The 27,500-nt window shown below is 41.4% G+C and overlaps 1 protein-coding gene across 1 annotated transcript in view; it reads right to left on the bottom strand.

The window, feature by feature from the left end:
• Positions 1-1,969: 1,969 nt before the first annotated feature.
• Positions 1,970-27,500, bottom strand: part of LOC138979776 (NPC intracellular cholesterol transporter 1-like) — a 49,158-nt gene continuing 23,627 nt past the window's right edge. The window contains exons 9-26 of the mRNA XM_070352514.1: positions 25,702-25,937; positions 25,050-25,150; positions 24,467-24,633; positions 23,277-23,405; positions 21,614-21,796; positions 19,994-20,108; positions 19,156-19,283; positions 14,739-14,876; positions 14,369-14,458; positions 13,934-14,124; positions 13,404-13,525; positions 12,319-12,445; positions 11,844-11,902; positions 11,035-11,209; positions 10,082-10,313; positions 9,018-9,131; positions 8,206-8,368; positions 1,970-7,230 (exon numbers count right to left, since the gene is read on the bottom strand). Of these exons, the coding sequence (XP_070208615.1) occupies positions 7,094-7,230; positions 8,206-8,368; positions 9,018-9,131; positions 10,082-10,313; positions 11,035-11,209; positions 11,844-11,902; positions 12,319-12,445; positions 13,404-13,525; positions 13,934-14,124; positions 14,369-14,458; positions 14,739-14,876; positions 19,156-19,283; positions 19,994-20,108; positions 21,614-21,796; positions 23,277-23,405; positions 24,467-24,633; positions 25,050-25,150; positions 25,702-25,937 (2,607 nt within the window). The 3' untranslated portion in view covers positions 1,970-7,093. The remainder of the gene's footprint in view (positions 7,231-8,205; positions 8,369-9,017; positions 9,132-10,081; positions 10,314-11,034; positions 11,210-11,843; positions 11,903-12,318; positions 12,446-13,403; positions 13,526-13,933; positions 14,125-14,368; positions 14,459-14,738; positions 14,877-19,155; positions 19,284-19,993; positions 20,109-21,613; positions 21,797-23,276; positions 23,406-24,466; positions 24,634-25,049; positions 25,151-25,701; positions 25,938-27,500) is intronic.

The following is a 27,500-nucleotide window of genomic DNA, read 5'->3' as shown; positions in this document are numbered from 1 at the left end:
TAGCCTCCGTTATTGAGTCGATCTTTTTTGATGAATTAATCTCTCAAAAAGTCACAACAACAACAGCTTGATCTCGGAGAACAATATGACTGTTTCGATTTGTGTATTATTGTTTGATCAAGACTAAACATGACTTATATTGTACCAGATGCATGACAGTTGCGCAGTTACACTTCTTTACCGTTTGACTTGCTTGCTTTATGGGTGTATATGATTGATTACAGCAGAAAGAAGATATACTTTTAAGCGGCTTGTAGCGTGTTTGCTACAGATGTTTTGGCGTATTGTTGCTTTGATCATTAGATTTCGTTACTGCTGATTGGGTTATTCACTGTTAGGTTATTTATTTGGGTCACTGATTATAGTTGTTTTGGTGGTTGATTTGGTCATTAGCTGTTGTTGTTCAAGTTTGTTTTTGTTTTTGATCGTTTACTTTAGTTGTCTTAATTGCCTCTTTGTTGCTATAATTTCACTTTATCTTTGATGTACCCTCTCTGTGTGTTAATTCGCTCAGTGTCCAGAATCTAGTTCGTGAGACTGAACACAATCTAGTTAATATTATACTCGCAAGCACTGAACATTCATGAGCACGTGATAAACGACAAGTACAGTACAGGTTCGTTGACATGTGCACTAGTGTGGTTGTAGGTCATACGTCGTGTTACAAAGCTGATTGACCAACTTTGCTCAGGCCAGTGTGTGACAGGGTAAGTTGCGCACGCAGTTAATTGTGTCCCTTGTCCTGTTATGCTGGTCACAGTTGATTAAAGCGGATTTTTGAAGCATTATTAATTCTGCATTGCTGTGATGACCTGGATATAATTATATTGAGGCATAAATTCCGCAAACTGAACTTTAAAAAATCACAAAAAATCAACTCAGTGGTGAATGTTTTCAATGTTTGAATATTTTATTTATTGGCCATTGTAGTGTTTATAAACCTTCGCTTTATTGATTTTGAATAGAACATCATGAAATGACAATTTTTCAAAAAAAGTGACTGAGTCCAAGCGCAATGATTTTGGAAAACGTTCAGTGTTCATCACGTTCAATGCTTTGGCCAGCTCTAAGCATCCCAATCGCTTGCTGTCTCTCTCCTTCATCAAGTCGTGGCATGAATGTGATATCTGATACAGCCAAACAGCCAGTTGCATTTTATAGGGCCATACACTATCTTTTTTACGTTATTGTCTCCCTTTCAGCCCATTGTCTTTATTAGCACAGTGAGCTGTGGCTGGATCAGCAATACTGCAAAGCGCACGCTGACAGCGTGAAACATTTGCTCCGACACTCAAGATGTCAACTACAAATTACAGGTTCAATCTGATTTTCGTTTGAGAGCAAAATCGTTCAATGCACTATTTGCAGAATGTATGCCTTTCAGTCTGCACCTAACACACAGAATTGTTACCGTTTGACTGCCTTGCTAATGATCATAGGATGAGTCATTTGAATAGTTCTATGGATATTGGTCAAACTGTATTCGTAATCAATAAAGATCGAGCTGCCATGGTAATTAAGTATTCATTCTTTAAGTAAGGACAGTAAAATACTATACAAAGAAGAACACTTCAGAATATTGTCTTCTCTTTTCATACACGAAAAATGAAATGTTTCTGCAAGGTGCCCAGTGACCGTCTGGGGTGCAAGCAAAGAGACAAAGGGGATCCGTTTTGTTGTTTGTTGATGTTGGTACTTGCAACTACTCACAGCTCTCTCAAACTGAAATACATGACAAGAATTGACCCCATACAAAACATCAAATTCGCTATTTTGTTCCCTTTAATATGTTCAGCATGTACGTGTTGAAACAAATGTGACAAAAATATAGAAATCTTTGGGATATTATGACTTGACATATAATTGAGCGTTGGGTAATGAAAGTCAAGATTGCACAAGTACACACACACACACAAACACATTTAAACACACACACACACACACACACAGAATAATACTTAAAACCAGCTTTGTTTCAAGACAATGCTTTACCTTTATTTTCAACTCCCATCTTTTATCCAAAGGCACACAACACACCTGTACACATGAATGAGAACAAAGCAAAATCAACCAAGTGTTCAAACGTATAAGTTATAAATACAACTTTACTTTTATATCATGGTCTAACACTATATAAAACATCCGTGCAAAGTAATGTGAAGAGTTAGAGCAAAAGTCAAAGCATTGTCACGGTACAGTGTGCAAAATCTCTGTACCACAGCTTACTATTCTCGTTAACACTTTCATAAACATTTTTTTAAATAAATGTACAAAAATAGAAACTACAGATATGTACATGTACTTTGAAGTACGTACTTCATGCAAAGACTATCATGAACATTGTTTAATTTAAACGAATGTACAAACGTAGAAGAAATTATAGACAGATAAATGTAGCACACATTTGAAACAAACACGTGTTATATATAATTTAAACTAGTGTGCAATGGTATCTAAAACTATAGCCAGACACATGTACTTTAAAGTACACATTTCAATCATTCTCGCTATCATTAAAATTATTGAATTCAATTTTTTTTTCATAAAAACAACAAAAACTACAGACAGTAGCAGTGGCGTCTGGCCTCAGCAGTTGCAAAATGCCAAAACTTATTTCAATTTAGAAAAAAAAAAGTTTGTCATTTCGGCAAAACTTCTAAATTTTTATTTTTACGATGGAGGAAAGTTGACGTGTAGCACTGCTTTTACATCAAATTCAACTTTTATTTTTCTAAGAGTACCACACGGAAAAAATTTGTACACACAAGATTTGATTATTTCATTCTGTGCTGAACCCAGAGGTATCGACAAATGACAGTCAATTTCAGACAAACATCAACTTTCATAGTAATTTTGTTTACACACATTTCTATTAATTTTATAAATAAAAAGCACTCTTATTACAAGGCCTTTGTCTTCACCTGTGAAACCAGTGCAAAAGTACATATATATTGATGTTGTCATGGAATTTCGGCGTAACTCGATTCTTGGTGGTTTTTGATGTTTTTGTGCTTTTGACAAGTAAATCATTCTCCATGAGAAATGTTCACATAAATATGATTGACAATGCATGATTTATCCGTGTGACTTGGAATAATAGGCCGTGAAAAGTAGGATATGCGCCGAAATGCTGGCCGATGTGAATGCGTGATGTATTGTGTAAAAAAAATTCCATCTCACACGGCATAAATAAATCCCTGCGCCTTGAATATGTGCGCGATATAAATTGCATACAAATTTGTTTTTTAAAATTAAAAAAAATAAATCCCTGCGCTTAGAACTGGACCCACGGAATACGCGCGATATAAGCCTCATATTGATTGATTGATTATTCTTTTCTTTCTATTCATACCAGGAACGAATATAACCACTATTGCATAATAAAAATAATCAGTTTTGTTCTTCTCTACAAAAGCTGTTGAAAACAAGTTATGCCAAAATTCCACGATGACCTCGATAAATTCAAAGCTTGAGTTGCCAAAATTCCACGATGACCTCGATAAATTCAAAGCTTGAGTTGCCAAAATTCCTGAAAAATCTTTTTCACATGTATGCAGTCACAGAGAAAAAAAAGGTGGGAACGTCTGCTTCAGTTGAACTGCTTTCACACACATTCAAAAAGAGAGTTGAACAATTCTGAGCAGCGCACAGCTTAGAATATTGATCACACAGGTTTTGTACAGAGTGTATGGTTTCTTTTTCAGTGCATTCAATGCCAGGCCACGAGACAGGTCTGGAAAATACAGCATCCATTCTGCTGCAATCAAAACAGTTTAAAAGATGTTCCCCCTTGCCAAGTTATCACTGGTGATGATGGTTTTTCTTGGTAAATGTTGACACTTAAAATATAAAGAAGAAACGAAGAACAGTTGTTTGATCAATTCTTGTAAGTTAATCATGTTTATTTGCTTACTTTAATTATCTGAGTTTATCTCTTAACCAAAGAGTCACCTCTTGCTTTATTTGAGTTTATCTTTCTTTTTCCCATCATCAGTGGAGAGCCATCGCTTGTTTGCTTGCATTATTTGAGTTTATAACACCCATCATCACCTATGCTGTAGATTTATAGAGGTGCGCTTTATTTCGCAACTTTTGTTTATTTGTTTATTTGTTGCTTAACGTCCAGCCGACTACGCAGAGCCATATCAGGACGAGGAAGGGGGGGATGAAGGGGGCCACTTGTCAAGCGATTCCTGTTTACAAATGCACTAACCCATTACTTGTGTCCCAGCAGGCTTTAGTAAAACTAAATTAATACCTACTGGAAGATTACCAGTTTCCAGTATGTTAAAATAGGCTTAACCTATCTACTGCTGGACTTACATCAGAACATTAACAGATTAAACTATACATGAATCGCGAGACAAGCGGCAAGAGAAGAGATTTTTGGAAAAAATACAGGTGAATGAGCAAGAAGGCAGAAAAAAGAAAAGAATTCATGAAGAAAAAGAGAGCATGACAGGAAAGAGAAACCAAAAATCTACCTAACAGCAAACTAGAAAGCTCCTGCGGTTCCAAAAACAGGAGGGGCCTTTAATTTCATAACCGCAGTGCCCCACTGCGGGATATTTCGCAACTGGCACACACAGCAAGAGAAGACAGTGAGAACACATTGGTGCCGAGCACATAATATCAATCATTTGCTGAGAAACAGAAGACAGGTCTAGCACTGAAATATGCATACATTCCACCAAAACATAGTAACACATCCAAAACCGTCGGGCAAACAAAATAAATGTCAACTTAACAACAAAACCAAATCACAGCCATGCATGCCAACACAAAAATCACAAATTGTCGTACACAAAATTATAGTCCTGTGAAAAACATGCAAACCAAAGATTACATGCAAAGAGAAAATAAGTACTTCAAAAATATCAAACATTCCAAATATTCTTAGTTCCACACAGTCTTTTATTGTATCTTGATTCATTGTCTTACACTCACTGACCAATACAAACGTTGACATTCAACTGGCAAGATAAACGCAAATTGTGCCATTTCTGTTCATGAGAACATCAGTTCAAGGAATGAATCAAGTTTAGTGTCATTTAGGAAAATATAGTGAGGCCTGATCCCTCAGAATCTATACACAGCCATGACCCTATTATAAAACAATGCATTGAGGTCATGACCTTGACAAATTTGGATGGCCTTAACTCACACTTTGGAGCGTGACCTTCAACATGTTCCCCCAAATGAGACCAGTATAGAACATGTGATACAGTGTTTCCTGTTGAGTTGGGTTCAACATCCTTCTGATGCATAATGAATTAACAGAAACATTTTAAACAATTATAGACTGTTCAAGAAGTCATGTGGCGCTCCGAAGTACAAATGACGAATCACTGACATTTTCTGCATAACTTCATAAGCTTTTGAATGGTATGGAGAGAAACTATTTTTGATGTGCAGGAACTAAATGAAGAGAAAGATAACAAGATTTCAATACTTCATTGTAATGCATTCACAAACACACATGCACGCACACACACAGAGCATTGCACGCACACACACACACACACAGGAATGCGCACATACACACACACAAAACAAACACATTTTCTCACCCTCTTTCATACACAAATGTACCATCCTTGTGGAGTTAACAAAGCACACACACACACACACACACACACACACACACGCACACACACGCACGCACGCACACACACGCATGCACGCACACTCTCAAAACACTCCTTCCTATATTCAGACAAAATTGCCCTAAAAATCGAAGTGACATGACATTAATTACACTCTTATACAAAGAGGCATGATCGCATGCCTACTGTAAATCGATGCTGGACACAAACAAAATCATGGTGTCAGGTTGTAGTCATTTTAACATCTTTGAGAAGGGATTCAGCCACTTGCAACCCTCATAATCAAAGGAATGATTTGTCTTGTTCATTATCTCCTTGGCGATTTTCTTCTTACATATTTTTTCACGACAATGAAAGTGAAACATTTTCTTTAGATACATTGTATCTGAAATAAGGATAATATCCATCATGTACCGTTTCTTTCTTTTCAGTCTCAAACATCAAAGTCTGAATCTACTAAATTTAACTCCTGTTTATTTGTTCAAAACATTGCAGCATAAAAAGATAACAAGAAATCGTTAATACATACTTTAAAATTGGAAGCCTCCCCCCAACCCCACCCGCTTAAAGACAGAAGGCTGAAGATCATCAGACAAGAAAACACAATCATTATATGTGACAGCGTTCTGGAAAACCTGGTACATATGTCGCACTAGATACTTTCAAGTTGATCACTGAAGACCATAGGCATTTTGAGCTTTTTTGAATTCTACAGCGTCTATCTAGCATATGCACATACCAATTTGTTTTTGGCAAAATGAAGAAAACCGAACAGGTATTTTTGCCTGTGCACAAGTTCTGTAAATCCTGCATATTTTGACTCCAATTCCCACAGCCTTTATAGATTGTGAGTGTCTGTTCCTTTAGAACTTCGAAATTTCAAACTAAAGATTAGAATGAATCTGGGTTTGTTGTGTGACTGTTGTACAGCATCTTTAGTTCTAAAACAGGACATCACAAAAATAAGTTCCATTATAGCGACCACCTGTCTTTAATAACAAGCACAGTTGGTAAGTCCCTTGAGTAATCGTTATAAACAGGTTTCACTGTGCCCGGTTTTCTTGTGCCCCGTCACATATTCTTAGCACCACGAATCACGTTTTACTTCAGATACAGAAATCGCTAAAGAAAGAAGAAAACAAGAATGAAAGAGAGAAGAGTTAGTTGGGGGGCGTGGAGATGAGCAGTCAGTGATGGGGAAGGGGATCACAAACGTTGCTGTCACTGGATTATTGTAGCAACCCGGCTGATCACCAGAGACGGACAAAAACAAGAATCAAAGAGAGAGAAAAGAGTTAGATGGGTGAGGGGGTGGGAGATGAGCGGCAAAGGTGCGGGGATCAGAAACGTTGCTGTCTCTGGATTATTGTAGCTGGGTGGCTGACCACCAAAGAAGGACAAAAACAAGACTCAAAGAGAGGTGAGGTGGGGGTGAGTCCAGATGAGCAGTCAGCCTGGGGGATTAGATGAGCAGTCAGCCTGGGGGATTAGATGCGTTGCTGTCGCAGACTGTTGTAGCTGGGCGGGTGGTCACCACCACCAAGGTTGGTTGAAGAGTTGATCCTGCTGTGTTCCTTGTCCTCCTGCTGACGGAGGTAGACCTTGGCCTTGTTGACCGGGGGGCCTATGGAAAGACACTCAGCTCGTCTTCACTCAGCACACAGTGGAACCTCCCTCCACACCCCCTCCAATACACCCTTCACACACCCTCCAATACACCCTCCACACACCCTCCAATACACCCTTCAATACACCCTTCCCACACCCTCCAATACACCCTTCACACACCCTCCAATACACCCTTCACACACCCTCCAATACACCCTTCACACACCCTCCAATACACCCTTCACACACCCTCCACACACCCTCCAATACACCCTTCACACACCCTCCAATACACCCTTCACACACCCTCCAATACACCCTTCACACACCCTCCAATACACCCTTCACACACCCTCCAAAACACCCTTCACACACCCTCCAATACACCCTCCAATACACCCTTCACACACCCTCCACACACCCTCCAATACACCCTCCACACACCCTCCAATACACCCTTCACACACCCTCCAATACACCCTCCAATACACCCTTCACACACCCTCCAATACACCCTTCACACACCCTTCACACACCCTCCAATACACCCTTCACACACCCTCCAATACACCCTTCACACACCCTCCAATACACCCTTCACACACCCTCCAATACACCCTCTTCATATTCAAAAGCTTCTGCTCACTCAAAAGAAAGTAGATCTCGTTGAAAATAATGAGTAGATCTCACAGATGATGTTCGGAAATAACCATGTCAAGTTTTTATGAGCTGTAAAGGGTCGCTTTTCCTTGAAAAAAAAGAGGGCAAACAAACCAGTGACATTATATGCCAATCACTAGCAAGCAGCATCTTTGTGCGTTGTCAGACACGCCACATGATAATGATTGACCAATTTGTCACATGGGTTTGCTGGGCCCGCTTTTTTCCAAAGAAAAGCAACTCCTCATAGTCCATCAAAACTCGACAAGAGTTATTTCCAGAATTCGTCAATTAACAATAATGCTACAGAGGGGACGAGATAATAACTTACCGATATAGCTGAGCATGACGGGCAGGAAGATGAGGCCGTGCGTGGCGCCAAAGAGCACAATGCCCAGGTACATGCGGAAGTAAAACACCTGGAAGAGCTGGGACTTGGAGAAAGCCAGCACGATGATTCCTCCCAGCTTGGTCAGTGTGATGCCGCTCAGCACCTGTACACACACACAAACACACCTGTAATCCAACTGGAAAATTTTCAAACCACAATGGAACCTGTTTATAACGACCATCCAATGGACTGTCCGGAAGTGGTCGTTATAAACAGGTGGTCTCTGTATAAAGGTCAATCATATAGGTACAAATCTTGTTGGGATCCTTGTGGGTGGTTACAATGGGAGTGGGGGGTTATCCAGAGGTGGTCTCCAGTATGAATGCTGGATTGCTACACAAACATGCCAGTACATCTACAACACCAATAGGCACTGGACACGATCCACTTGGTTCTCAGTGCAGCTTTATTCCAGCACAAACCACTTCCAATGGATTCGACAAGACAAGACAGCCTGAAGATAAAAATACATGAGTGTGCGCAAACACATACACACACTAAGCTACACACACATACGCGTGGACACACACACAAATATACGCTCAAACATACACATATACAAACATACATACGCATATAAAAACACACATACACAAAATTATAAGCAAGCACACACACACACACACACACACACTCTTTGGAAAAAGCTCTCCAGAAAACTCCACAACTACTCAACAACAAGAGCACATCAGGCTTTAGAAACAGAACAAGACAGACAGTAAGCTGAACAACTCAGCACACAGCACACTTACGGAGCTTCCCATCTGTGCCAGAGCGTCCTTGGCACGTTCCTTGCGTGTGGGCAGAGTGCTGACAGCGAAGGCACGCGTGATGTGAGAGCAGAACTCCACCGAGATACCGATCGCCTGTAAAGCAAAACACACACCATTGCACTTTTCTTGTTTATATGGGGGTAAGAAAAGAAACCAGTCAAACTGGAGCACAGTGTACACAGTGTAAACAACAGTAGTGTTTATACTTCACATACTTCAGCTCCTGATGAACAATTCCTTAATCCCCCCCCCCCCCCCCCCCATAACTTTCAAGGTGGAAATTACCCCATGGAGTAGGCATACATTGATTTCCCTCTTTAAAAGGTACATGTAATTGAGAGATGCCAATCTTAAGAGACTCAGCAGTAACTCTACCATAAAATGCTTGTCCAATCAATTCCAACAATTCCTTTCCTCCAACTTCCTAGCCTCTTCTACCTCAACCGCCTAGGGCTCTGTAAGACAATGGCAACAAACTTCATTCAGCCAATAAGTCTAAACATTTCATCCAAACTATTATTTCACTTCATTAATATATTTTTTTTTCTCTCTTCTTTTCTTCTTTATGTATTTTATATTTGTTTGTTTCATCCTCTTTTTTGCTTGTCCCGACGCTTGTTCCTTCTCCCGGTCCCCGTGGCGCAGTGGTTAGCGCATCGGACTGCGGGCCGGGAGATCGTGGTTCAAATCCCATAAGGGGTGCGTGGGTTTTTCGAGCTTCGGTCGGCTCCTACCCAGAGTGGAAGTGCTAAAGTTCCAATGGGAAGGCTGGGATCACACAGCCGAGTGTCATTCACTTCACGAATGCGAATGACTCAGAAAGGGTGAAAATAAAAAAAACTTGTCTCGATTCTTGTGACACTTCATTAATATTAAGACCTGAAGACCAAAAGAATTGACAGAGCTATTTCTGAACATCGTCTTTCACATCTACTCGTATTATTTTCAATGAGACCTACTTTCTGGTAAGAAAGCAGAAGTCATTTTCAGGCGGTGAAGGTTTAAACTTGTAATTTCTAGTGTTGTAACGCTTTAACACTGACCATGATAAGGTTGACGAGCGACACAGCATTGAGACTGATGTCCCAGAGGTACATGAGGCCGAAGAGGTCGCACAGGATCATGCAGATGGTGATGAAGACCATGACGGCGGAGTAGAGGTCGCAGCCCATCAGGATGAAGGTGACTACCAAGATGGCGCTCATACAGATGGACAGGTTGACGATGGTGTCGTGCACGATGGTCAGGTACTGCTCGTAGAACACGTAGAAGATGCTGCAACACAGTGACACAGTTTTAATATAATATCATAAATGTGGCAGGTTTTCTGCAACTTTGGACACTGTTGTTGACAGAAGCCTCTGATTGGAGAAATGCGGGCTGAAAGTTGGAGCACAATGTAAACAAACTTTACGCAGCTCACTGACTCCCACTTTTAAGCTGAATTTCAAAATATTTTAGGGAGAATCAGGGATAGCACAATGTAAAACAGATGAAAACTATGGACAACAGTCTTGGAATGCACAGTGCATACACATTATTTTGACTACAGTGACTGTTTCCGCAGAAATGGCCACAAATGATGTTCATGTGTGAAGTGAAATGCTGACTAAGTTGGTTAGTAATACTGGATACCAGTACACGTACAGTTTAGCGTTGACCTTACGCATTACTTTCTCCTGCTTTCTTTACTTTACTTTATTTGGTGTTTAACGTACTTTCTCCTGCTGATGTGACAAAGTCACCGAGACATTCTTCATTGTGAAATTCTTTGTCTCTTTGTGATGTTCATAGGAAGCGACAAAATGTTTTCGTATGCCATTTTTCGCATTATGACATGTTGAACTTGCTTTTGACTGGGGTAAGACAATCCTTCAATTGTAACAGGTTTGAAAATGGCTTAGCTCTATCACTGACTCTGATGTCATAATGTAAACACAGAATAATGCTTTAATTTCAAAGAAAAGAAAAAAGAAATCTGTTTGATCACAGGTACCTGTAGGGAAAGACCTCCAACAGGGAATCGTCATCAGAGGAATGCGAGTGTTCTTTGATGTGCATCAGTTTGAGCGACTTGGTGATGTTTGCGCCGATTTCTCGCGCTTGCCGCAACGCATCGATGTAGTCCTGCGATGTCTTCAGCACTGTGTGGTACGTCATGAAGTAGGTCGCTGTCACCAGGGAAAATGAAAACACAATTATAATACATGTACAGTCAGATAAAAAAAGCAAGTCTGGATAAATGAAAAAAATACAGATAGGCATAGACTGGCTGACACACACACACCCACCCACACCAACACACAGATGTAGACTTAAAGATTCCCATAACCCTAATTAAACTTTGCTACAGACCAACGGAAGGGCAGAAAGAGTATGACAAAAGGCATCCCATGTGTTCACATACAGATAGACTGACAGCCAGCCAGCCAGCCAGCCAGCCACACACACACACAAACACTCACACAAACACACACCGACATACACATGGTAGAGAGGGTAGCGGTAAGGGAGATAATTTGGGTCTGGGGCAAGATCTAGGAGATTCCACATGTGACAGGGGAGGCTACCGCTCCTTTCACAGCAGTGCAGCAGTCAACACCGGTGGATTGTGGAATTGTGTTTGTGATGGGGTCTGGTGGTTTCCGATTGTCTGTATGTTCATGGAAACCTTCGGGTTTGCATAACAGTTTTTATAGGGCTAAGAAATTGGCCCTAACATTTTCAATCCTGTTTGATTGCACTTCGCCTCCCGAGGTGATCGTAGTGTTTCGGCACTCGGTTACACACAAAAGAAACACCAACCTCCAACTTGGGTCTTGTTTTTCAAAAGCTCCACCCCAGAACCATACGCAGCATGACCTCTGCAACAAGACATACATACTGTTTTAGCTTGGACTGGAAATAAATTGTCTGAAAAGCGTACAGATTCACATGAAAGCACAGAAGCAAGACAGACAGACAAAGAAGGCCACATGGGTGAAACAAATGTCAAATATCCACTCAAAGTGACTTTTCACGCCTGCATATCTATCTGCGAAAGTGTGACGTCAGGCTGTACATGTATCAACAAAGCACTGCGAAGAAGGATGCATTATCAGCAGGGAATATCTGTAATCTGAGAAATAAAATCATTTTCATTCAGTGCTGGTTGATTATTCTAGTGTACCCCTAATATGTCTGTATTACAAGCCTTGTTCAAAATAATTCTTGTGGGGAGGGAGAGAAGGGTGGGGGTGGGAGATGGTTACAGCCCCACATATAGATACACTGCCCCTACCCTTTGGCGCAGAGTGTTTCAGGGTTGTCCTTGAGGTACCAGGGCAGGAAGGTCATGAAGTCTTGCGCCTGTGGGCGGCCCTTCTCAAAGGGATGAACTTGGCACTGCACGCAGTCTTTGTCTTTGGCTGCAACACATTTCAACCACTTTCCTGTACAACTCACAGCACACGGACTTCTTTTCGATTGCTGGAGCACACAAGCACAAACCACCAGAACGCATCATGACAATCTAGAACTGGATCTTTCAAATATGATGTGCCAGAGACTGTCAAGGCCTGGGAGTGAATGGTTGGGTGGGGTGGTTCAATAAGGCTCTTAATAAATAATAAATACATTAATTGAACCATTGCTTTCACCATTCTCTCTGCTCTAAGTTATTTCATCTCCGCATGATTTGTTCCCCCATCATGTGTAGACACAGCAGTCGTTTGCTCTTAATAATTATACCATTTTAATGAAGACTGATTTAGCATTTAACTTTTAAGTCCCTTTAAAACAACAATGTCCATGGAAATGAAATATATCTGCACCCCTCTTACACAAGAACAAGAACAAGAATTTATTCTGCCATATAGCATAAACTCTTTCTTTATTTGGTGTTTAACGTCGTTTTCAACCACGAAGGTTATATCGCGACGGGGGAAGGGGGGGGGGGGGGGGGGGGGGAGATGGGATAGAGCCACTTGTTAATTGTTTCTTGTTCACAAAAGCACTAATCAAAAAATTGCTCCAGGGGCTTGCAACGTAGTACAATATATGACCTTACTGGGAGAATGCAAGTTTCCAGTACAAAGGACTTAACATTTCTTACATACTGCTTGACTAAAATCTTTGCAAACATTGACTATATTCTATACAAGAAACACTTAACAAGGGTAAAAGGAGAAACAGAATCCGTTAGTCGCCTCTTACGGCACATATAGCATAAAATCCATTGGTATTTGTCCTGGTGTGAATTGCAATCATACACCCATTCACTCCTTGCATATACAACAAAATAATATAAAAACGGCCAAACGGCTAACTAACAACAACAGGTCAGAGGCAGCCGAGACAAAATCAGCGGGAAGAGGACCAACTTACAGGTGGCAGGACAGAAAGCAGCAGTGCGGTTGTTATAGCGACAGCAGGGTGGATTGCCGCCAGGGGTGAGCCAGGCGAAGTAGTCGTCTATCCAGGAGCTGGAGGGGTGGGCGATGCGGGAGCTGAAATCACAAAGCATTAATGAAGAAATAAAGCATCATTTAAAACAGTTGTGGTCGTAATGATTATGTATTTTGCCTGTTAAAAGTTGTAAAGTTGGACAGATGAAACAAAAGAAAAAAGGAGAGAAAAAACAACATGCAGCTTAGTCTCGCTGAGTAAAATCACATTTTTCTCATGACTCATGACTCTTCTAAAAATGTGTAAAAAAAGGCAAAGTTTACAAGGAAAGCAACTCTTTTCCTAGGGGACACAGCGCTCACGAGTTGCGGGCTAAATGCTTATTTTGGGGCCTTAACATCGAAAACAAACTCACTCAGAGTAGATCTCATGACCGACTCATTGAATGTAGCACACACTTTCTTCTCTCAACACCAAGTTACATAATGGAGCAAAATGGTAACACTGACTAGTTTGGCTGGAGAGAAGCAGAGTAGATCTGTCCCAGCAGAGACTGTTCGGGACAGCCGTTGCCGCCGCAGATGCCGTTCTGGTCGTGCACGTTGGTGTAGTTGTAGCCGTCCTTGACCACGAAGTAGACCGGCGCGCCCACAGACAGGTACGCCGTCAGGTTGGAGAAGTAGTCCAGCACGTATGAGTCCTGCATGATTGAGAGGGAGAGAGAGAGAGATAGAGATTGGTTGGTTGTTGGATTGATTGTTGATATTTAAAATCCTTTTAGCCTACTCGGCTGTGAACCAAAAAGAAGGTGAATGTTCAGTGTAAATGTGTATGTCAAGCCAACTGTCAAACAAGTCCATGCAGTTTCCATTATTTTTGTTCTGTAACTTTCTCGCCAGCAGTGGGTTATTGAAATTGAAAAGACAAAAGCCCCCAACACCCACCTTGGGCATGGAGAGGGACTGGTCGAGTCCTGTCTCCACTCGTGAAGCCATGGCAGCGCAGGAACAGAACAAGCCCACAAACACCACCATCTGAAAGACATCAACACAAAATGAACATGTGTGTATCCAACCTTATATAGTAGATAGTTTAAGTTCATGAGACAAAAACAAAAAAGCCACGGACAAACGGACGGTCAGCTGGCAGCCTCATTACTAAAACTCACTGATTACTCAGGTGAGTCACAAATCCATACAAAATGAAACAATGGACTGTCAAAAACTTTCAAAATCTGGTGACCCTTTCATTGCCATTGCTGCATATTTGCCAAAGAAAATAAATCCAAGAAACTAATTAAGTTCAGATACTGACCACGATGGGGCGGACCCACTCCTTCATGAGGAAGTGAGAGTAGACGTCCTTGACGAAGGTGTAGAGTAGTCCTTCCTGTTTGTCCGGCTTGTCCTTGCTGCCAGGCTTGACACAGCAACACAGATCCAGGCGGTTGGTCTGTGAGTACAACATCATCAGGGTTAAGCCAACAGTGATAGAAACAAGTATTTTATGGCTTTTTTGTTTGTTTGTTTGTTTGCTTAACGCCCAGCCGACCACGAAGGGCCATATCAGGGCGGTGCTGCTTTGACATTTAACGTGCGCCACACACAAGACAGAAGTCGCAGCACAGGCGTCATGTCTCACCCAGTCACATTATTCTGACACCGGACCAACCAGTCCTAGCACTAACCCCATAATGCCAGACGCCAGGCGGAGCAGCCACTAGATTGCCAATTTTAAAGTCTTAGGTATGACCCGGCCGGGGTTCGAACCCACGACCTCCCGATCACGGGGCGGACGCCTTACCACTAGGCCAACCGTGCCGGTATTTACTACCTTCTGCTATCTGACTGAATCCAGCATCTCAGAATGACATTACCAGGAAACAATTCACCTCCAGTGAAGCTGGAATGATTAAATGATGAAACCTGGACGAGCGCGAATAGTGGTATGGATGACGCAAGCCTTTCATGTGGAAGGCTGAGTGTTGGACCCTCGGCTGTGTCCGATTGGTCCCCTTGGAACCTCGGCTGTGTCTGATTGGTCCCCTTGGAACCTCGGCTGTGTCTGATTGGTCCCCTTCCAACCTCGGCTGTGCCTGATTGGTCCCCTTCCAACCTCGGCTGTGCCTTTTTTTTTTTTTTTTTTTTTTTTCTTTTCTTTTTCTTTTTTTCTTTTTTTTTGAACCTCAGTTACAATATGACTCGCTACGAGTATGATACTGTGAGCGAAGCTGAACAGTTTAAACGTAAACAGAATGGGTTATAAATAATAATAATATCATTCTTTCGTTTAACATGGACAATCTTCGAAAATGTACAATATTTTCAATCAATTATAATTTAGCTATAATTCTCTCCGTCAACTGGCATTTGCACACTTTCTCTCTTTCTCTATCCTCTCTCCCCATCCTCTCTCTCCCTCCCCTCCCCTCTCTCCCTCTCTCTATCTTTAATCGTCCTCTCTCTCTCTCTCCCCCTCTCTGTTTCTCTCACCCTCCCTGCCACTCTCTCTCTCTCTCTCTGATACTGTGAGCGATGCTGAACAGTTTAAACATAAACCCTACCATTCTCTCTCTCTCTCTCTCTGATACTGTGAGCGATGCTCAACAGTTTAAACATAAACAGATAGGGTTATAAATAGCAATAATATCATTCTTTCGTTTAACATGGACAATCTTCGAAAATCTCTCTTTCTCGCTCACTCTCTCCCACCCCTCCCTCCGCTCTTTCTCTACCTCTCTCTCTCTCGCACCCTCCCCTTTTCCCCTCTCTCTCTCTCTTCCTCTCTCAATCTCTCTCTCTCTCTCTCCCTCTCTCTCTCTCCCTCTCCCTCTCTCTCTCCCTCCCTCACTTTCCCTCCCTCACTCTCTCTCTCTCTCTCTCTATTACCATGGTTGTGTTTAAATGAATTAATAATAATGATATATTTTGCTGTTCGTCATAATTGTTTTCATCATTGGTTCACCTTAGTTAATACATTGACATTTGCAACGAGTCATTTACAATAGCATGATAGTACTGGGTTTCTCAGTCAAAAAGCCGAATGGAGAGCTCTCTTTCAAATATACAATTTGGGTCAAAGCCTTCTCCGTATTTGTATATACTTATTGACATTTTTGCAACAAGCAGAATAAAGTTAATATTTCTTATAGTTTGGTCCTGTTGCTTGTTCGGTTGGAAACCAAATAAAACGTCAGTTTCTTTTAATTTTATCTGTGAACCTGTTTTTATATAAATTTGCTTTTCTACGTTCTTCCAAAAAAGTGATATTCTTGGGCATTTAAAGAAAAAATGTTCAATGAAATCAATATCTCCACACAGACTACAGCGATTGTTTTCACGTTTTTCATTTTGTGTAGTAAGATATTAGTGGGGTAGATATTATGCAATATCTTCCAGTGAAGTAGCCTTAGTCGCTCTTCCTTGGTGCAGTTGTTTGCTATCATCCAATGATTTCTTTCTATTTTATAGTTATATTTATTCATCCAAAAATGTTTGGTAAGTAGTGATCTAAATTTTTTGGGAGTCCAGTTTTTAAGAGATTGAGGTTCTAGAGAGACAGTCGCTTCTTGAGTTTGGTTATTGTCAGCTCGCAATGATTGCGCAATGAGCGCGGTTCGCATTGCATTATAATCAAACAGCAGAGCAGGGTAGTCCCCGAGTTTTTCTGCAATACGTGCGAGTGGTAATAATCCCTCGTCTGTCCATATATCTTGGACGTAATTTATGTATGCATTTGTCCATCTCTTGAAGAACAGAGGTCTGTTTCTGTACATTATCTCTTTGCTATTCCAGAGACAGGTATATTTGAATTCAGTATTGGACAGGTATATATTTCTGAATTCAAGCCATTTAATTAGACATGATTTCCAGAATTTAGATTTGACTTTTTCGAGTCCTAAAAATGTTTTTGGATTGGCAGTAGCATTGAGGCAGCAAAGGTTTGTTCCAACTTCATTAAAGATGTAGGTTGGTATTAATTTCCATTTGGCAGATGTGTCTATTTTTAACTGAGTTATCCATGTCATCATAAAGGAGGCTTGCATATCTATTATGTTTATCATATTACAACCTCCATTCTCCCCTACGTTGCACATTACACATCTTTTTACCTTTTCATAGGCTCGCGTATTTGTGTACTTCTTTTTCCATAAAAATCGAAATAAGATTGTATTTACTTTCTGTAGGATAGTGGCTGGAGCACTTAAAGCTTGCATTGGGTATACAAATTGTGAAATCAAGAAACTTTTTACAATACATAATTTGCCTGTGATACTAAGGTTTCTTTTAGACCATATGCTTATTATTCTTTCTATTTTTTCGATTCTTACCGACCAATTCGCATTTATGTCTGATGCAGTGACATCATTTTTAAAGAGTATACCTAAAATCTTTAGTTGTTTTTTCCATTTTAAGTCACAGAGATGTTCTCTGCTGTCCTTTTGAGATCCTAGCCACATTGCTTCCGTTTTGTTTTTATTAATTTTTAGTTGTGATATTTTCGTGAAATCAGTGACAAGCTTCATTGCATTTTCCAGATCTTGTTTTCCTTGTAATAGCATGCTAATGTCGTCAGCGTACATTGCTAATTTTATCATATCAATTGAGTTGTTAGTCTTTATCTGGGAGCGAGGTAATCGAAGTCCGTGTATGCTTGGATCGTTTCTAATCTTTATTGCAAGAATTTCCAGTCCGAGAATGAAGGCCATTGGCGAAAACGGGCAGCCTTGGCGAATTCCTGTCTCAATCGGGAATGGTTCGGAAATCCAGCCAATACTACTTTCGGTCTCATTTGTGAGAACTTTAACCCAATGCGTAAAATTCTCGCCAAATCCGAATTTTCTGAAAGCCCATAGCATGAATTCCTTGGAGATAGAGTCAAATGCACGTGTATAATCTAGGGCCAATAAAATACCGGGTTTATTTTCATTATTCATATGTTCAATTACGTCATCTATTAATCGGATAATATTACTAGCTTTTCTACCCTTAATGAATCCCACTTGATCCTCTGAGATCAAATCACTTATAACATTCGACATCCTAAGCGCAAGGCATTTTGCTAATAATTTATAGTCTGTATTTGTAAGGGAGATGGGTCTCCAGTTACACAAGTTATCTCTTGTGAGGTCTTTTCCTTTATGGATTAAGGTTATAATAGCTCTTTTTTGTGAGGGAGACATTTCTCCTACATGAAAGGATCTTTGAATCGAGCCTAATAGTAGCTCTCTTATTCTCGACCAAAAGAATTTAATAAAACTTGTAGTCACTCCGTCACATCCCGGTGAAGAACCATTTTTCATGCTTTTTAACGCTTTAAGAAGTTCTTGTTCAGTTACTGGGTTTTCTAACGCTTCAGTTTGTTCTCGTGTCAGTTGTGGGATATCAGCTTCTCCTAAAAAAGTATTAGCCTGTGCCTCTGAGAAATCATCGGTTTTCTTAAAAACGTTTTTGTTGTGCCTGATTGGTCCCCTTCGAACCTCGGCTGTGCCTGATTGGTCCCCTTCGAACCTCGGCTGTGCCTGATTGGTCCCCTTCTTCTCATCCAGCAAACATTACAAGGTTAACCCCGTCTTTTATCTCCATTCTACACAATCAGACTGAATTTAGCATCTCAGAACAATAGGAACAATCTGTTTCTGATAAGATCAGATTTCTTATCATCCTCTCCAAATTGAAGGTCAAGCTCAAAAGCAAAAACTGTCATAACAAGGTCAAGGTCAGACACTGACCTCCATCCTGCGGGCGTCGAGCGCCATCAGGCCGACGAAGCAAGTGATCTGCAGCAGGAAATCAAACAGCACGGCCATGGCCGCATACATCGAGAAAATCTTCACCGCCGGCATGTTGGTCAAAGCCCCTGAAACACAAACACATATTTTCTCTTGTGTGAAATGAGCATTGTCACTTAGCTATACAGGACAATAAACATTTTCGCTTAATTACTGATAAGCATTTTTGCTTAGTTAACACTTTCTACCCCACCTACGTTGACCAAGTTTTTTTTAGTCGAGACAAGCTGTGCTGCAGCAGGTCACTCAGAATAGTAGTAACTGTGTAGAAACTGTGTACCAACACGCTGGAATGCAGGCGTTAGATCCACATTACAGGAAGCGACTGAAGCTAACAGTTTGAGCTGATATATCCGTACCTGGTCAGATAGAGCCGTATGTGTGGGTACGGATATATCCGTACCTGGGAGACAATGAGTTAAAGGACAAATAGCATTTTCACTTCATTACAGACAATAAGCATTTTCGCTTAGTTACAGGACAATTAGCACTTTTGCTTAGTTACAGAAAAAGAAGCTTTTTCACTTAGTTACATGCAGTACAAATCTATCATAGAAAATCTGTGCAATGTTGCAAGGATGTTGCTAGAATGTACTTTCTTCTGCACATTTGCCGCAATGGCCATAAAGGTTACTGCAATTTTTCACATAGAAAGGCAGTCGCTGGTGTCACCCAATTCCCCTATTATGAACAAATTCAGCAGTTTTGCCAAAATGAGAGCAAACTTTTTGGCAATTTGAAAGATGTTTTGGCATTTTTGCGAACAAGGGGGACATACCCAAGAAGAAGGCGACGGACTCGGATGTGCTGGTGAGGAGCATGCTGGGACCGGCATGTCCCAGCACACGGCCGATCTGTTCCTCCAGCGTCTCGTTGGGACCTCGCTTGTCACGCTGCACACACACACCACAGTTATGATAGTGACACACACACACCACAGTTATGATAGTGACACACACACACCACAGTTATGATAGTGACACACACACACACCACAGTTATGATAGTGACACACACACACACACACACCACAGTTATGATAGTGACACACACACCACAGTTATGATAGTGACACACACACACACCACAGTTATGATAGTGACACACACACACCACAGTTATGATAGTGACACACACACACACCACAGTTATGATAGTGACACACACACACACCACAGTTATGATAGTGACACACACACACACCACAGTTATGATAGTGACACACACACACACCACAGTTATGATAGTGACACACACACACACCACAGTTATGATAGTGACACACACACACACCACAGTTATGATAGTGACACACACACACACCACAGTTATGATAGTGACACACACACACACATCACAGTTATGATAGTGACACACACACACACCACAGTTATGATAGTGACACACACACCACAGTTATGATAGTGACACACACACACCACAGTTATGATAGTGACACACACACACACCACAGTTATGATAGTGACACACACACACACCACAGTTATGATAGTGACACAGCAAACTAAATCAAAGGGATATCAGAGGTCCTTATTCTTCTTCTGTGTTCATGGGCTGAAACTCCCATGTTCACTCATGATTTTTGCACAAGTGGGTTCTTACACGTTTTTACCACGCCATTCAGGCAGACATATGCTGCTTTTGGGGGATGCACGTTTGGTATTTTTGTGTTTCTATAACCACCCGAACTCTAACATGGATAACAGGATCTTTTCTGTGCACACTTTGTCTTGTCTTACCGTGTCAACACACAGGGGGAAAGGCACTAGCAGGTCTGCACATACGTTGACCTGGTACATCAGAAAAATCTCCACCCTTAACCCAGCAGGCGCGGCCGGGATTCAAACCCACGCCCTTCCTATTGGAAGGCCGGCGTCTTATCCACTATGCCACTGGGCCCATCTAGTGACACAGCAAACTTCAAAGGGATATCAGAGGTCTAGAAGCAGTTTATGAAGCCAAGACGTGTACGTGTAGATTTTAACATCACCCGTACGCATCAAAGAGACTTGGTCCAGAAACACACAAGTATATCCTGGCAAATAAATGACATAAAAAATATATTTTATGATGTTAGACTAAAGAATAGACCATCATATTAATAGTTTCATGAGAATCTAGGAACATAAACTGCCCATGAGAGAGTATCTGCAGTGCCATTTTTCAGTGTAGACAATGTTTTATGACCCAATTTGTGACCGCTACACGGAGTGGGAAGCAGACATGAGTACCATGCATGACCAAAAAGGGTATTGCATGCTTGTCATTATTTGTTTAAGCGTAACACGCTTTAGCTTGGCGTAGCAATTGCTCTTAAGACGTAGCAGTTGCTCTTAAGACGTAGCAGTTGGCAGCGGTGCACACCAGCCCACAGTACCTGGTAGGTCTGCACGAGAATGAAGATGTTGTCGACCCCGACGGCGAGGACGAGGAAGGGGATGACCTCGATGATGATGAGCGTGGCCGGCACGCCCACGAAGCTGAAGAAGCCCAGACTGGCCGCCACCGACAGGAGTACGATCAGCACGCCGCCCAGACCCACCGTGATTTTGGAGTCGATCTGCTCATACATAAAGTACTTCATTATTTACCAGTCAAACCCCCTTTTCAAGACTAAGGAGCCAAGAAAATCATGTCTTGGGACAATGAAATAGAGGGAGTCCAGTACAATGGAGGTAACCTTTACATGCTCTGTACATGAAAACTGGAGAAACAAGGTAGTTGATTTTTTTTTAAAGGAAAATTTGTTTGGGGGGTTTGTGGTTAAAGACAGAGTTAGTTGCATAACTTATAACACCCATACAACTTATAACGCTTTTTCCGTAGCCTTATGGATTCCTCCAATGGAACTCTCACGTGAATTACATGGTCTTTTTGTTGCGCACTTGGTCTTATGCTTGTGTTGTAACACATAAAAGCGAGATAATGCACTAGCAAGTCTGCACATAAATTTACCTTGGAGATTAAAGAGAAAAAAAACTCTACCCCTCAACTCACATACCGCAACCAGAATTCGAACCCCAAACCTTCAAGCTTGAGTGAAGGCTGGCGTCCTTACCACTAGCTAGGCTATTGCAGACCTGTTTACCCTAAACCCGAGGCAAGAGTACTTTCCCAAAAAGTTGACTGTATTTTTCAAAAAGTTGGTGTACTTTGCAAGCAAAGCCATATGGGCTAGGGAAAATGTACGCGTGGGTGCAAACGTGTTTGTGTAAGAATAGCATGTCTTGTGAACACCTTCAGAATTTAACTCCTTCCAATACAACAGGGATAAAAAAAATTATTTACCTGTCAGTTTATAGCATTATAACCAGTGATAATGAAAAGATGAAGTTCGTGAAATAACATCTGCGGTTGACAGTGGCAAGTTCATTTTTACAATCATCTCAGAAAACATTGCTTCAGCACGGACTACAGCCTTTTTTTCTGGCAGGATTTGCTTTGCGGGAATGAACTTCATAATTCCTTGGCAGCTTTGTCGATTTCTTTGCAGCAACCTTGTCCAGGTGAGTTTTGGAAATGCCGCAGTGTCGTTCGATGTCATATTTCCCAGAATGGGCAACGAAGAAATCTGCTTTACAATACTTGCAGTGTGCATGACTTTTTCCCATAGTAGACTCCACAATTCCTGGCTCTTTCTTATATTTCTCCAAGAAAATCTGCTGCTTCTGCTGTTTAGACTTGGTACAGTCATCCGAAACTGACACATTTTACCGCTTCATTTTGCCACGATTGTCCAGACGATCGCACGTGCTAACAACTGAACAAGGTTTCCACAGCTGAAGACTCGCCGTCATGGTTATCTCCCTTCGACCGAAACCGGTATCAGTTGTACCATCCCGTAATCAGCATACCAACACCGGAAAACGTATTCCAGACTTTTTCTTATGCGTATTTTGTGCGTGTGTCGCGTATTTGCGTACCGATAATAATTTGGCGTACAAAATACACCCAAATCGTACTGGTAAACAGGTCTGCTATTGCCACCATCACCCCGTAACCCCGCCCCTTTCCCAGGCTCCCTCGCCCACACCACTCACCAGGATTCTGTCACAGCTGTGGAACTGGCCCAGGAACATGGTGATGTAGGCGAACATGATGAGATAACTGATGAGGATTGTCAGGATGTCAGACTTACTCTCCCGGTCCAGCTCGTCTTCGATGGACCGCTGAAAACAAACCAACAGCACATGGTCAACATCTTTATTTTTCAAGAGAGCAACAAAATGACAATTTTATTTTACAAACACATTTTTTTATTTTTTTTATTTAAAATTAAAAGTCCTGAGTAACTTCCCTCTTCTTACCTCAAACTGGATAATGGCTCCCAAATTTGTGAACAATATCATGAGCAACAAGAAGAGCAAACGCTCGATCGAGTCACTTTCGCAGTTCTGAATATTATATGAGGCATCAGATGGACAGGAAGAAATTGCTATTCACAACACAATGAGTCACGTTCACATAAAATTTGAGCCCGGTCACTTTTATAGTTTCCGAGAAAAGCCCAACGTTAAGTTGTGTGTTGCCAAACAGAAAAGGCTAGTTATCTCCCTTGTTTTTCTGATAACGTTCGTAAAAGGCTACAGATGTAAATACTTTGATGTAAAGAATAATCCTACAAAGTTTCAATCACATCCGATGAACTTTGTCAAAGATATAAAATGTCTAATTTTTCCTTTGACGCTGACCTGTGACCTTGAAAAAGGTCAAAGGTCAACGAAACCATCGTTAAAGTGTAGAGGTCATTGGAGGTCACGACTAAACAAAATATGAGCCCGATCGCTTTGATAGTTTCCGAGAAAAGTCCAATGTTAAGGTGGTGTCTACGGACGGCCGGCCGGCCGGCCGGATGGCCGGCCGGACAGACTAACACTGACCGATTACATAGAGTCACTTTTTCTCAAGTGACTCAAAAAACAACAACTACAAGAACAACAAGCACAACAAGAACAACAACAAATCAGCCAGGTAGGCTGACATTGCAAAAATCCCATTCAGTTTATCAGGGAAAAAAAGCCTTTTGAACAATCCAGGTACTCTACATTTTATTTTACCAATAGCAACTTCTCCCGCTGATAAAATACAGTGGTTAACTTTGTAACCCAATAACCCATAAACAAGTTACTTCTGCAAATAAAATACAGTAGTTTACTTCCAAACCCCATTAAAACAAATCCTCCACCAGCACGCTATGAAACCAGCTCGTGGGGAAGAGGCCCCAGCTCACCTCGGAGGAGAAGGCGATGCTCATGTTGGATTGGTGCTTGGTGTAGTTCTTCATGAACTCGATGAACACCTTCTCCCAGGCCTCGGCCTTGGCGTTGTTCCCCTCCTCGTTGTGGTTGTTCACCACGAAGGTGATCACCAGGGCCGTGGCGTTCTGGTAGTTGTCGCCTGGAAAAAAAAGAACGTATCAGGCATGAGATCATGAGTAAAAAAATAAAAATGAAAGCACGAATAGACGTTTCTGGTAGTTGTCATCTTGCATAGGAAAGTATCGAGCGTGAGAACATTAAATTGTAAAAAGAAATATAAAATAAGAATTTTGTTTAACTGGCTAGTCTGTCAAAAATGTTGCTGGGCCGGTACATACCACACAACAAATTATGACTGTCAGATTTCTTTACACAATTAAAATAGCGGTCACACGACAGGAGCCTCGTTTTTGTTTCACTAGAACATGGCGGTGGTTTTGCAGACGACTGAAGTTCCTGCATCTGCAGTGTTTATATGGCTTTAAAACTTGTTAGTATTTGTGCTGACCATTTGGCTATCCCTGGGGGGGTTCCACTGCATATGAAACTACATACCATCATAGCCACCCAGTGCAGTCCAGGGGAAGACAGGACCTCCGTACGTTCCCAGGCACGAGTCGTGAAGAGCCGTCGTGTCGTTCACCGTGGCTGGGGCCCTACAAACACACACACACGCACATTATAAGTTATTTGTATTTTTGACAGAGATTTGACATTTTAAACGGATTGAAACAGCCATGATCTGCAAAATTGCACTTGCAGTCAAGTTGAATTCAATACCTGACTAAATGTTAAAAATACGGGGCATACTGTCATACAAAAGACAACTTACATTTACTTTCGCCCACAGAAGATTTTCTTCAATGAAAAAGAAGGAAGGTTAGAGTAGATCTAGAGTAAAAAGAGGAAAAAACACACACAAGTAAAAACAACAAAAGCAAATACTTTATACGACACCCCTTCGTCGCAGAAGGAAAACAAAACTTGACTAAATGTAAAAAGACGGGGACAGACAAGAAAGGACTGCCAACCACTCACTTGACGCAGTACATCAAGTGGTCAAGGTTGTCGTCCACACTGATGAAGCCCCACAAGTCCATCAAATAACACCCGAGGTTAGAGTAGAATAAAAAGTAAGGAAAGACCCCCCCCCCCCCCCCTCCCCACACACGAATACAGGGCAGACAATAGAGGCCAAGCCACTCACTTGACGCAGAACATCAGGTGGTCCAGGTAGTCAGCCAGCGTGAAAAAGCCAAACTGGCCCATGACCACGCGGTCCATGGTCGTGCCGTTGTTCTGGTAGTAGTTGAGGATGCTCTGGATGGTGCACTCGCTGTAGTCCGGCGCCAAAGGCTGGAAGCAGATGTCTTTCAGGCCGATGGTCTGGTTGGCTCCGTAAGGCGCCGTCAGCGCTTCCACCTGGTTCTGGAGGTCCAGCACCTGAGACACACACGCAGTGGGGAGTTGAATTGCTTGTTAATAAAATGTTTATTGTTGTCTTTTTTTTATATTTTTTTTAATACATTTTTTTAATTTTTATTTGTTGCTGTCCCAGTTCTTATTCAGAGCTGACAGTCAGTTGAAATTTTTGTCAAGTAATCTTCGACGAAGCCCGGACTTTGGTATTGCATTTCAGCTTGGAGGCTTAAAAATTAATTAATGAGTTTGCTCACTAAAGTTGTCATTTAAGATGTTTTTGCAGATTTAAAAATTGATTGCATTGTATTCTTCATCAAAATCTGAATCTGAAAATATATACATATGTCATGTTTACTAAAAAAATGTGATAACAAATAACGATCAAAGGTTAATTAGGTACTACTATTAAAAATTTAGAAATCAGTCCAAAAATTATTTCATCTTATTCTTTATTGTTTCCTGATTTGAAAAACATAGATATGTTATGTCTGTATTAACCTTTAGCACTCCAGATTCCAGCCAGCATTACTTCCCCTGTAGCCACATTAGTATGCTTACCTAGCGTAAGAACAACACCCACTAACTTTCAACACTTGCAACTTCTTTGAAAATGCACTAATAAGCATGGAACGTTGTGGTTGTGATGGGGTTATGTTTAACATTAAAATAGTTTTGTTTGCATGCATCATTTATTTTCTTAGCATAAATACAAATACAAAATGAAAAGGGGTTGTGTTGGCTAGTCCGTGGAATTTTGTGAAACTAATCCACAGGTCGCCATTTCCGAACACGCAAACTTTTTACGTCTTGTCACTGGCTTGCTTTGCGCTGAATTTGAGTCAGTTTCTACTCTACGCAGTGTTTCTTCGACAAGCAAGTCAAGCATTTGCTACGCAGTCAGAGTATCGGTAATGTTTGCTGGACCTGTCATTTCACTAAACTGGACCAGCCACTGTTTGTATCCATCTGCACTTTCGTAAATTTCGTTTCGTAACCGTCACTGTCACTTGACGAACTGTCATTTTTTTCACCGCGATACACAGTTCATTGCAAAGATCTTCCTCAGTAATTCGTTCCAATTCAGCATATGATTTGTTGTCAAGAAACAACTCAAAAGAAAGTTTCAAACTCATCATCGTCCATCTTGCTTGTCGAAGTGCTAAAGTACTTTATCGATGCAAAAACAAAAGCAGAAAACTTAACGAAACTGACTCAAATGCAGCACAGACGACACAGCGAAATAACGGAAGGAAGTGAGCCTCGTTTTGCGTTTTGGCTCAAGTGCCGTTAAAAATACCGTTATTCTCGTATGCAAATACGAACGAGAAGTTGGTCATACGAACAAGCCTTGTGCTGGCGACGCAAATCGCCGCTGGCTGGCTAAGGGGGGGAAATGGCTGGGCGATGAAAATCGCCGCTGGCGTGCTAAAGGTTAAAAACAAGCTCAGAAAGTTAAAAAAAAATACAGAAAAGCCCGCTTTCCTTCTTACCGCAGTACGCAGTACCACGCTATACTGGCTTATCAATTTCACTTCGTTTTGCACATGAAAAGTGACCGATTTCCTTGTCACGGGGATTGACGAA

The sequence above is a fragment of the Littorina saxatilis genome, linkage group LG11, assembly GCF_037325665.1.
Source record: "Littorina saxatilis isolate snail1 linkage group LG11, US_GU_Lsax_2.0, whole genome shotgun sequence".
In the NCBI taxonomy this organism is placed as follows: domain Eukaryota; kingdom Metazoa; phylum Mollusca; class Gastropoda; order Littorinimorpha; family Littorinidae; genus Littorina; species Littorina saxatilis.
This window is presented reverse-complemented; position numbering and strand designations above follow the sequence as displayed.